This window comes from Pygoscelis adeliae, unplaced genomic scaffold (genome assembly GCF_000699105.1).
Source record: "Pygoscelis adeliae isolate BGI_AS28 unplaced genomic scaffold, ASM69910v1 Scaffold34, whole genome shotgun sequence".
Taxonomy (NCBI): Eukaryota; Metazoa; Chordata; class Aves; order Sphenisciformes; family Spheniscidae; genus Pygoscelis; species Pygoscelis adeliae.
In genome coordinates this window covers 3,402,788-3,413,918 of record NW_008824658.1, presented here as the reverse complement: position 1 = coordinate 3,413,918, position 11,131 = coordinate 3,402,788, and the positions used below count along the sequence as shown (strand labels likewise).

At 39.5% G+C, this 11,131-nt stretch overlaps 2 protein-coding genes across 6 annotated transcripts in view; one reads left to right on the top strand and one right to left on the bottom strand.

Moving 5' to 3' along the window:
* The first annotated feature begins 2,001 nt into the window (after nt 1–2,001).
* Nucleotides 2,002–11,131, top strand: part of HNRNPAB (heterogeneous nuclear ribonucleoprotein A/B) — a 27,665-nt gene continuing 18,535 nt past the window's right edge. For 2 of the 4 annotated variants that reach the window (XM_009322680.1, XM_009322677.1), the window contains exons 1-6: nt 2,002–2,166; nt 2,251–2,409; nt 2,841–2,972; nt 4,713–4,821; nt 4,915–5,067; nt 5,146–5,230. In XM_009322680.1, coding sequence (XP_009320955.1) covers nt 2,002–2,166; nt 2,251–2,409; nt 2,841–2,972; nt 4,713–4,821; nt 4,915–5,067; nt 5,146–5,216 — 789 coding nt within the window. In that variant the 3' untranslated portion in view covers nt 5,217–5,230. Of the gene's footprint in view, nt 2,167–2,250; nt 2,410–2,840; nt 2,973–4,712; nt 4,822–4,914; nt 5,068–5,145; nt 5,811–11,131 lie in introns of those variants that run through there. The other 2 variants (XM_009322679.1, XM_009322676.1) reach the window with 2 other exon arrangements.
* Nucleotides 7,869–11,131, bottom strand: part of PHYKPL (5-phosphohydroxy-L-lysine phospho-lyase) — an 8,037-nt gene continuing 4,774 nt past the window's right edge. For both annotated transcript variants that reach the window (XM_009322682.1, XM_009322681.1), the window contains 5 exons: nt 10,969–11,123; nt 10,362–10,451; nt 10,012–10,142; nt 9,517–9,573; nt 7,869–8,081 (listed from right to left, as the gene is read on the bottom strand). In XM_009322682.1, coding sequence (XP_009320957.1) covers nt 9,545–9,573; nt 10,012–10,142; nt 10,362–10,451; nt 10,969–11,123 — 405 coding nt within the window. In that variant the 3' untranslated portion in view covers nt 7,869–8,081; nt 9,517–9,544. The remainder of the gene's footprint in view (nt 8,082–9,516; nt 9,574–10,011; nt 10,143–10,361; nt 10,452–10,968; nt 11,124–11,131) is intronic.

Below are 11,131 nucleotides of genomic sequence, written 5' to 3'. Positions count from 1 at the left end.
CTTTCCCTTTCTCACATAGGAGGTGACAAGTTTCAGCCCCAAATCCAGGTGAAATGAAACTTCTAAGAAAAGCAGTTATTTAGCGAGATTGACCTATGTGGAAAATTGAGCGCTGTGCTAAAACAAGAGCTGTCCAAGGCGGAGTTCAGGGGGCTGAGATTAGAGTATTTTGTTAAGAGCTGAAACATGCTTTGACTTAGCTGCACTGATACACTTGGGAGGAAAAAAAGAGACTACGTGTTAAGAGTGCAGTTGTCCAGTTTGTGTGGCCTCTGAAGGCAAAGCCGAATACTAGGCATTTGGTCTTAATTTCAGAGGCTCTGTATTGTGTTATTTAAATATATGTAGGTATCAATCATTTCAATTACAAAACGAAGGACTGTAAATTACAAAGTGTAATTATCTACTGCTGTGGTAAGAGGTGAATTTAGCATGTGGCAATATCTGTGTGTGTACTACAGCCCCAACCCAATGGCATAAAGCAGCTAAAGCTACCTCCAGACAAATTCCTGTCACCCCCCCAACCACTGAATTTCTCTTGATCATTCTAAGTGTAGTCGATGACAGGGTATGCTATGGAAAACCACTGTCAGTCTGTGCAGATTATAGCAGTCGTGCTTGGTCAGTAAGCTGTTGTGATGAGAAGGAATCTGTCAAGTTACTTTTTCTTTCACCTGGTATTAAAAGGCTTGGTAAACTTTGTAAGGCCTTTTCTGTAAGGCTCTATTGTAATGGCTACAAGCATGCAGACTTTACTTGCACCTTATGTATCATGCTGCACTTGTCAGTTAAGAGTGTGCAGCTTGATCCTCTGTAAAAATAAGGGCTTAGCTTACAAAGGATATGGTTTCATCCCCTTTAAGGAAAAAAGCAAAAAAAAAAAAGCACATACAGTTTTTTCTCATGTTGCCTTTTGAACATAAATGGATACTAGTTCTAGCAAATCAAATTTACACATAAACACCAAAAGCCGATTTTATTTAAACATAGTCTAGTTTCTAAAGTGCTGCTAGCTTCTAGTGCCAAATCTAGGTTGCCTCTAAACAGAGTAATGACAACTTAAACTGCTTTAGTCTATAGTTAGATAAAAAGGCTCGAACGCTTTTAAAAGCTCAGTTTGTTACCTTGGAAACCCTGAAAATAGAAAATACAGTTATGTTATTAGTGTTTTCATTTGAAGTGAGGCATTTGAAAAGTGCCTTATTGACTGATCTACGTTTTGTTTGTTAGCTTCACTTCTGTATTGCACGTCACTAGTATTTAGTTCTTTGAGATGCTTCAGAGGATATTTTGTGTGGGAAAGTGGGCAGGGAAGTACTGTATTGGCCTTTCATGACAGCAAAGACTAATAGTGGAGATACTCCTGTAGTACTGATGAAGACAGAACTAGATTCAGTAACTAAGCAGGAAGGAGTGCACAACACAGTAGTTGAGGCAGGTCCAAAGTCCCATCTGTTGTATGTGACTGTTCTTGGAGGTCATAGATACCTGGTTTAAATTCTGCAAATCGTTCTTAGAGCTAAAATTTTTACAGCTGTTTGTCCAGATCCTAAAAGAGCTCAAGTATTTTGCTTTTGATGCCTTATTCTGTCCTCAATGCTTTCAAAGCAGTAGGAATGCTCCTAGGTTCTTCCCAAAAACTTGAGTTGGCAGTACTTGATAATCAGTACTGCTTTGTTGCAAATAACAGAATACTGTTGAAAGAATGTAAGTTACTAGCAAGGAATATTTTAGGCAATTTCTACTGTTTCTTAGAGCCTGTGATAAACTTCAGGGTGCATTGTGTCATTCCCTCAAAAAGATGGGGGGGAACCCACCCTTGTGCACTCCTGTAGTATCGCTAGCTTTTGACAAGATGCAAAAGTGTGTAACTTTCAACAGTTGGTCCCGTTTCTGACAATGCTGCAGAGGTTTGTACCACTGTGAGCATCTTGCTGCATGTGCTTTTCTGTAGCGCTTCCTGAATCTAAATAGCTCTTATCTCTTTGAAATTTCAGGAAGATGTTCGTTGGTGGCCTCAGTTGGGATACAAGCAAAAAAGACTTGAAAGATTACTTCACCAAGTTTGGTGAGGTAACCGACTGTACGATAAAGATGGACCCTAACACAGGAAGATCCAGAGGCTTTGGATTTATTCTCTTCAAAGAACCTGGGAGTGTTGAAAAGGTGAATTTAAGCTTCGTATTTCAGATTCTTAACTTCTCGGGGAAACTTTTCAGCTTGAGTTAATCCTATCAAACTATCTTTCAGGTCCTGGAACAGAAAGAACACAGGCTAGATGGACGACTAATTGACCCCAAGAAGGCCATGGCAATGAAAAAGGATCCAGTGAAGAAAATATTTGTTGGTGGACTAAACCCAGAAGCCACAGAAGAGAAAATCAGGGAATACTTTGGAGAGTTTGGAGAGGTATGTAATGTTATCTTAGTAAACACTGAAACATACAGTCTCCAGTTGCTGTTTAGTTTACTAACAATTTGCAAGTTGCAAATTAAATTAACTTCAGATGTATCAGGCCTTCTGTAACTGATCAGAGGTTTCCCATCTTGAGAGCAAGGAAGGCACATACTGCACTGGATGCTTCCATTGCTAGTTAGATACCCTTGTCTTTAACTCAAACCATTTTATATGATGATAAAATTGTTTTTAAGAGTTGTAAAATGGAAACCTCTGGTCTGAAAGCCAATGTTAGTGTAGAAAGAATATTGCAACTTTGGTGTTGCATAATATGCATAGATAGGAAACTTTCCTTTTTTATTTTCTGTTTTACTATCCCAAATGCCATGTGCTTAACTGTTCTGCTAAAATGCAAGTCTGAAAATAGTATTTCATGTCTTCAGATTGAAGCAATTGAACTTCCAATGGATCCAAAGACCAACAAAAGGAGGGGGTTTGTGTTCATCACTTTCAAGGAAGAGGATCCGGTGAAGAAGGTTTTGGAGAAGAAATTCCATAACGTCAGTGGAAGCAAGGTAGAAACTTTGACTTGTAGATTTTTGTCCCAAGGTATTAAGTATAATACCACTACATCTGTAATCTGAAAAGGATTTTGTAGACCTCTGATTTCAAGGTACCCAAATTACAATAAGGACAGCTTGCAATTTACCACAGGGTCTTTTTTGCCGTAAGTTCAGTTGCAGAGGTTCTTTGCCAATACTTGCGGCTTTAATATTTGCTATGTTCTAGGGGCTTTTGTATGTAAAGTATCTAATTGCATTGCATAAATACATGCGGAAAAACTGGTTTATGTATCAGTCTAGCAATATAAGCCATTTAAACAGATACATACCTATTTTCAGCATAGAGCAGTTGCATAAATTCAAGGCTTACAGACACTAACTTTGTAAGCAGCTGGCTGAAACTGGCTCTGTCTGACATGGGGGCAGCTCCTGGCGTCTCATCTCAGAAGCCTGCCCTGCAGCCCTCCGCGCTACCAAAACCTTGTCACATAAACCCGATGCAAGGATCTGGAGAGTAAATGTATGCTTATGGCAACTTGTACCTGGTCAGCTGGTTATGTGAATTAGTGTAAAAGTGGTGTGAGATGCTCTGAACAGCTGACTGCTCATCTGTGGGAACAGCTAATAGAGGCTCATGTGTTAAGCTAATGAGAAGAGGACTGGAGGCAAATGATGTGTGCTGGCTAGAGGTGTCCCTCTTCCCTTGCTCCATGGCCAGTGCTGACCATACACTAACATCAAGCCCTGTTAGATCTGGTCATGCTGTCTGACACACTGACTTAGACTGCACTCAGTTTAAGACTGGTCTTGACACAGTACAGAATAAACTTTGGCAAACTTAATGCACTGGTAGCTGTCAAGACACTGTAGTTAGCGATAGTTTGTTTTCAGGAGAGACAAATGCTTATGTGCCAAGGGAGCTGAGAAATCATATCTATATCTTGTAACTATGGCTCGTTTTTGTGTCATAGTGATAATAAAAAGAGCAGGTTACCTTAAAGCTCCTGCGGTGAAGAATTCCAAGCCAGGCTTGCTCAGGTGCTGCTATCACAGGGAGTTGTTCCTTTCATAGCAACAGTAGCTTTCGTTTCAGACTGTGCACAGATTCGGGAACTAGGAAGCTGGCTGACAGGTTGAACTGCAGCTTGGGAACCTGTCTTAGAAATGTCAATTCTGGTTGTTTTTAGCTGTTATCAGTATTTGGTAAGTGATGATTTCAAGTGTTGGTAGGTGTACTGTACAGTCCAACACAGATGCTCAGTGCATAGGGTATATGAAGGCTGCCAGGAGAACTCATTCTGGTGCATTTCTCAGAGCCTTGTTCATTCAGTGCAGCTCAGGTGAAGTGGTCCAATAGCAACAGCCTCGTCTTGGAGGTTGTGCCAGGATAGAGGGCAGCCTCGTGGCTCCTACAGGAGCAGTGGCTATGCTGAGGTGGCCTCAGCACCTCTTCCAGGGGGGAGTTGATAGTAGAGTATTCTCTACTATCAGTATTCTCTACTATCAGTAGAGAATAAGTATAAAATACTCTGAAAGCAGGGCCTGCTTTGAATGGCCAACAGTGACTTACCTTTGCCCAGGCGGCACAATAAATCAGATGCTTCTGGATATGCATTAGTCGTGGCCGCATGACGGAGCGCAGCACGTATACCTCCTTTGCCTCTAGAGTAACCTCTGGTTTTCCTAGGTGGTTAGGTTGGGTGCTGCTGCTATAAGACAGTATACACACTCTTCCTTGTTTTTTATTTTCAGTGCGAGATTAAGGTAGCACAGCCAAAAGAAGTATACCAGCAGCAACAGTTCAGTAGTGGTGGAGGAAGAGGTAGCTATGGAGGAAGAGGCAGAGGTGGAAGAGGCGGCGGTAAGTACTACACGCACTACTTTAGTATGGACACATTCTAAATAAGTTGTGTGTACTAAAATGGGATTTTGTGGATGGTTTTCCCTTCTATAGCTCAAAGTCAAAATTGGAATCAAGGTTATGGCAATTACTGGAACCAGGGTTATGGGAATCAAGGATACGGCTATCAGCAAGGTTATGGTGGCTATGGAGGCTATGATTATTCAGGATATGGGTATTATGGATATGGACCAGGCTATGATTACAGTAAGTAAAGAGAACTGTATTGGGTATAAGCAAGCGTAACTAATTAGCAGTTTAATGCATTTGTTTTCTTGTTCATAGGTCAAGGCAGTGCAAATTATGGGAAGACACCAAGACGTGGTGGTCATCAGAATAACTACAAGCCATATTGATCAAACTTATTCAGGTATGCAGTGGCATGGTCTCTTTTGGAAAATGACTGCATAGGTTTTGTATACAATGCTGTAGATGGATATTTCAGTTCTGTACCAAATTTAACTTTACAATAAATTTCTATGGCCTGTTAAATGTGCATCTTACTTGGAAGAGCTCCCTGGAAATGTTTTACATGTTTAATACTTACAGATAACTAGTTGTCTAGACAGTGTGGTGTGTAAATTTCAGCCTTGCTGAAGATATTAATTAATGATTTTATTAATAGGTTAAACTGAAACTGATTTTGAGGGTCTGCTTAAAGCTGCAGCTCTGCATCTAGGGACTGCCTCTTGGAGTTAACTATGGACTCTGCATTACTCCAGTTGTACAGAATGAGATGCATCTTAGGGAACCAGTGTCACTTTTCACCTTTTTATTTTGTATTGTTTTTGTGTCATACATTTCCTGTAATGGAAGTGTTAATTTTACTGTACTTTTTGGTACCTTTTTGGAATCTAATGTATTGTAAGGTATTTTACATGTGTTCTGATTCACCATGACATGGATATTGAAGCTATCCTAGCTTTTGAAATAAAAAAGGCGTAATCTAGTGTCTTGTGCCATTCTTCAGCTTATGTATTAGTAAAACGCCAGTATACTGTTCCCAGAAATTAGTTCATGGCAGTACCTTGATAGACGAAGAGTTGTGATGAAATGTTTTTAATCTTAAAACTAGAAGGCTGTTGTATTGGTAGTTGTGCTCACTTGCAGTTAAGTGGCAGCTAAGAACTGCAGTCACTTCTGCCTGGAGGTTATGGAAGAGAACTGGGGTGGAGAGTCCCAGGTGTTGTGGAGGCTGTGCTGGCATGCTGGTGGCTCATGTTCTAGACAAGTGCAGAGGCTCAGCGTACCTGTGTTAGTGTCTGCATTGTAGGGCTCTGCTAGGAGGAGCCAGAGGCATAGATTTCAGGTAGGGCTTGGGAGTCTAGACAGCATTGCAGGAGGAAGCTGCTAAGAGATGTGCAAGAAGCTCTGTGCTCTTCCTTCATGTTTCACTATCTATCTTGAGTCTGAGACTTTTCTACAAGTTCTTAGTAGTATGTATACCTGCCTTGAAAGACAGGTTAGACATTAAATTACCAATGCAAAGTCTGCATTTTTGCAGCCTTTTTGGGTATCAAAAAAGGCTAAAGAACCTCCACTAAAGTTGTGGGAGGAAAAACAACAGAGCTGCCTCTAAAGAGGCAGCTCTTTCTCTAGAGATGAGTGAGCAGCTGGAAATATGCTCTCATTTTTTGCCTAGTTTACCACTATTTGAAGGCAATAACTATCATGTGATTTGCCTCTCTTGCTGCAGAATAGTCCCAATTTCAGATTTATAAATAAGTAGCAAGTGCTGCTGCACAAAGTAAACTTCTAATCTTTGTTGCAGTAATCAATTTTTACTTTCCTTTTAAAGCTAAAATATGACAATTTTTTTCTTGTAATAAATTCTGTTTGAACAAATGGGAACCAGAAGTGGAATCAAACCAAGTAACTAAGACAAGACATAAACAGATGTTACTAGTGACCTTTTCACTTTTTTTAACAAGGGATGCAGCTATTTCTGCAGGGATTATAATATACTGCTCCCTGCTGGCTGTCCTTGAAAAGAAAAACTTGCTGTAAAGTTAGAAGTCTGTAAGACTTTCTGGGGTTAAGAGGAAATCTTGCGTATAAAAAAGATGCAGCAGATTTTAAATCTGATAGTTGACACAACAACTTTACAGCTGGAGTATGTAACCTAATGCCCAACTTGCAACTAAAAAAATTGCAGACCTCTGAAACATGAGTACAGTATTTAAGTATTACTGTCTCAAGATGTAAAATTGAAATGCTTTACTCTATTGCATCCTTTTACTTGTTTTCTTATGAAGTAAGGGGTAGCAGAATATTTTTCTAGAAAACAGTTTGCCCTCCAACAGGGAATTTGCATAGTATCAGGACCATACTGCTGCAGTATTTCCGGCTAGTGTATTAGCAATAGTTTGTCAGCTGGCTGTTACGTTGGTGCTTTTTGGAAGTAGGTTCTCAGGTAATGCTTCCTTGACAGGTGATGTGGCCTTAAGCAGAAATTGAGGATACTGGTACTTAAATGCAGAGCTAGCTTTCCCTTTCTTCTTTGCATGAAAAGTTTGTGATACAAAGAACATGTAATTGCCTAGTGAAAGCAAGGGCTTGTACACAAGGTTGTTGCTTATGGCTGTTATGTACTCTTAATTTACTAATCCTACTTGGATATTTCTTGAGGACAGAATATTTTGTAAGAACTGGTTTGGGAGCCATGGCCCTCAGCTGTCTGTTCCTCATGCATTTGTTGTGAATTTGGGACTGAAGTTTTTGACTTAATCTGGTCACTCAGACTGTTTGTTGAATATAGTGCTTCTAGGGACCTTGTTACGAAAACTGGCTACTGAAACTGGTCAGAGGAGCCTGGGAAGGACTGAGTGTACTGGCAGCTAGAATGGTGTTTGCATAGGTAGCAGCAGATATAAAAAAAATAAGAGAACCCATTGGCTCATCTTAATATTCAAAAATCATAACTTGAAAAAGCATGAATTTAGACAATGTAGTTTATAGTAGCTACTAGAAATACATTCCTTTATAATCAGTTTTAGATATGCTGTTTTAAATAAAAGCCAATTCCACACTTCTGCCAGAGTTGAAACAAGCTCTTGTAAAATTTATTTCTTCTAAAGTTTTTACTAATAACAAGATAAGTTACCTTTCATTTTGTTACTTTCAATTATGTGGTCTTAAGACATGCTAGGATGAAGATTAAATGTGCATTATTATCGTAGAATAATGTTTCTTAGTAGCAGAGCTTGAACATTGTCTGAAACCTATGGAAAGAAAATAATGTTTTTTTGTAAAAGCATCATTAAAAGGAACCTACTTGATTGCCTCATTTTCGCTTACATTATATGTAAGTGTCACACTAGTACTGTACTTAGTAAGAGGCTTTTTGTGTTCTTGGTTTCCTGTAGAAAATAAAGGCATTTTTCTTGCTTAGTTTAGATTGCAGACAAGCACATTAAGTCATTAGGCCTCTAAGTTAAACTGGCACTGTTGAGTAATCTTTCTGTTCTCAAGAATAAGTAGTACAAACAGCTGTATGTCTTTCCATTAACTTGCTAAATAAAATACTAACACATTTTTCTTGTGCCTGCTATACTAATATTGCACTGAACTAAAAGCATGTTTCTCCTTAGCTCAGGGCCATAGCACTGTGAATCTAGGATGGTGGTTGAGGCGACCAATGATTGCATTGATTACAATGATTATATTAGGTACCTTCCCACCCAGGTACCTAGAGTTTTACTGGGCACTCGGTTAAAAAAACACTCGGTTGTCTTTTAGTCAGAGTAGGTTCAAGAAGTACTAAGTAAGTGTACCAAAGGGTGTTGTTACCAAGGTGTTAACTGTAAGTGTACACTGTACTCAGTGAGTGTATGGCAAAATGAGTGGCAGCTAGATGTTCTCTGTAAGCAAGCTATAAAGGGACCTCAACAGATACTAAGATTTACAAGGCTTGGAAGACTTAATAGGACTTGGTCTTACTGATGCGCACAGATTTCTGAGTACAGGGGTAAATTGATGCTTAAGCATGAGATAACAGCCACAAACCTGAAATGATCCTATGAAACAGTAAAAAATGCTCAAGAGAACAGAAGGCAATACTATTTCAAAGTCAACTGTTAAGTAAAACAGGAGCTACAGTAGTAAAAGTACTGTTTATAGCTCTTCACAAAGCTGTTGGCATAAGTGGAGGTTCCCAAATTGTGGCATGCAGAATGTAGAGTGTTCCTGCCCTTAAGGGCAGTTAAGGGGAGACTTGCTGAGAAGTAGTTACGCAGCTGCAACAGCTTCTGTCTGGAGACTTAAGGCACTGAGCAGCTAACATAAAAGCTATGTTTTTCTCTTGATGTGCGTGTCGTTTGCATGCCAAGGGTTAAACCCAGTCACTTTTAAAGCTTCCCAGCATGCTTTAGTGGTAGGCCTTTCTGGGACATGTTGGACCTAGCCTGCAAACAAATGAATACGTATAGTGTTACTAGAAGTAACACTGTCAGACTCTGATAGAAGGTAGCTGTGAATGCCAGGTGTACACAAGTCTGGTTCATTGCTTCTAGATTGCCAGAAATTCCTGCAAACTAATTCCAGGTAAAAGCATCTCTGAGGAAACTTGGTCCTGCTCTGCTGCCAGTGACAAAGCTTGTGAAGTTACGTTTAGGAACCTTGGCTTTTACATAGTAAAGGGTGAACATAGATAAATACCTGGTCAGGTAGAACAAGTGGATGTTTTCTACTGGTTCAGACATTCTTTTTCCATATCTGGAGAGAGAATAAGTAACAATTTAGCAAACTCATGACTTTGAGATAAGTTTTTGGACTAACTTTGTTAATACTGAGCGTGCAGAAGTTGTATAAAAAGCTAAAGTGGCAAATGCACACAGATTATGGCTGTCAAGAATGAAATTTGGACAGCTTTTACCAGTTCCCCTTGTTCAGATGGGTAAACACTTCAACCTCTGCCAAAGCAAAGCTATTTTAAAAGGCATATGCATCTGCAGAGTAAATAGCTTTGTAGAGAACTTTAAAACAGAACAATTTAGAAGTGAAGGCTAAACTTGCATTGACTAAGACTCATTTTCCCATGTCTATGCATCTATCATCTGAGCTCTATTTTAGCACTTTTGAAAAGCAGACTCAGCACTGAGTTTAAGGCAGTCCAACAGCAGCCCTCTATAAGACAGTTTTGATCTGTACTACCTGTTAGTAGTTTGTCAATTGTGTCCACAACAAATTTTGCATCCTCCATACTGAAGCACATTGGAGGCTTGAATTTAAGCACGTTTCTTCCTGGCCCATCTGTGCTCAGTAGAATATATTCTTCCTTAAGTCTGGAAAGAGCAATAACAAAGAATTATGTTTACCTTTGCATGTAGTTCAGAAAAACTTACAAGCATCAGCATGCAGGGTGTCCAGACAATGCCTTTCTGCATTGACTGGTTTCTTTTTGTGCCACTTGGCTAAATTTTAACAACTATTGAGTGGCAAGGTTACTTAGTAATTGTGTGCTTGCCTTGCACATTGAGGAACTACGTGATTGTCTCTTGTACCTTGTTATGAGATACTCTGCTTCTGCTGTGGCCGGGGTCCTTGCTGCTTGATCCTTGATTAAGTCCACTCCAATGAATAAGCCAGAACCCCTTTAAAAGAAATAAAAATAGTCAATCTTTGTCAGAGGAAGGAACTGCAAGTGAACTAAAAAAACTGAGAAAGGTTTTTGTTAGACCAAACCTTTACTGCATGAGAATTACCTGATGGTTGGCTAGTGATAGAAAAGGTATTGCTGTTCTGAAGAAATGTAGTAATACAGTACAGACTTTCATCTGCTCCGAATGCCAGCACCGGCTGTGATGTTAAACATATTTTCCATCCAGCTCATTAATTCTGTTCTTTATGCACTTGAAGTAAGAGTTCAAACAGGAAAGTGAATTCCTTTAACAACTAATAAATCAGTAAAGCAGTACTGGCCTAGAGTGGCAAAGTATATCAGACTTTTGATAAGCTCAAGTTTGTTTTAATCTAATGTACAGCAGGCTGTTGAGTTTTGCTGAAAATGCAGATTTAATGAATTTCTTAAAACCACATCAGTTGGATTGAGTTGTTTGACTGACTGAACCAAACAAAAAGCAGCTAAAAATGTAAATAAGGCACTGATACCTGACATCACCAATGATGGGATGCTTGATTTTCTGCTCCTTGAGTAGCTTCATCAAGAAGTTTCCTACTTCTGTGGCATGAGCCTGAAGGTGTTCCTTCTCAATTACATCTAACACAGCTAATCCAATCGCACATGAAACAGGGTTTCCTCCAAACTGATTTC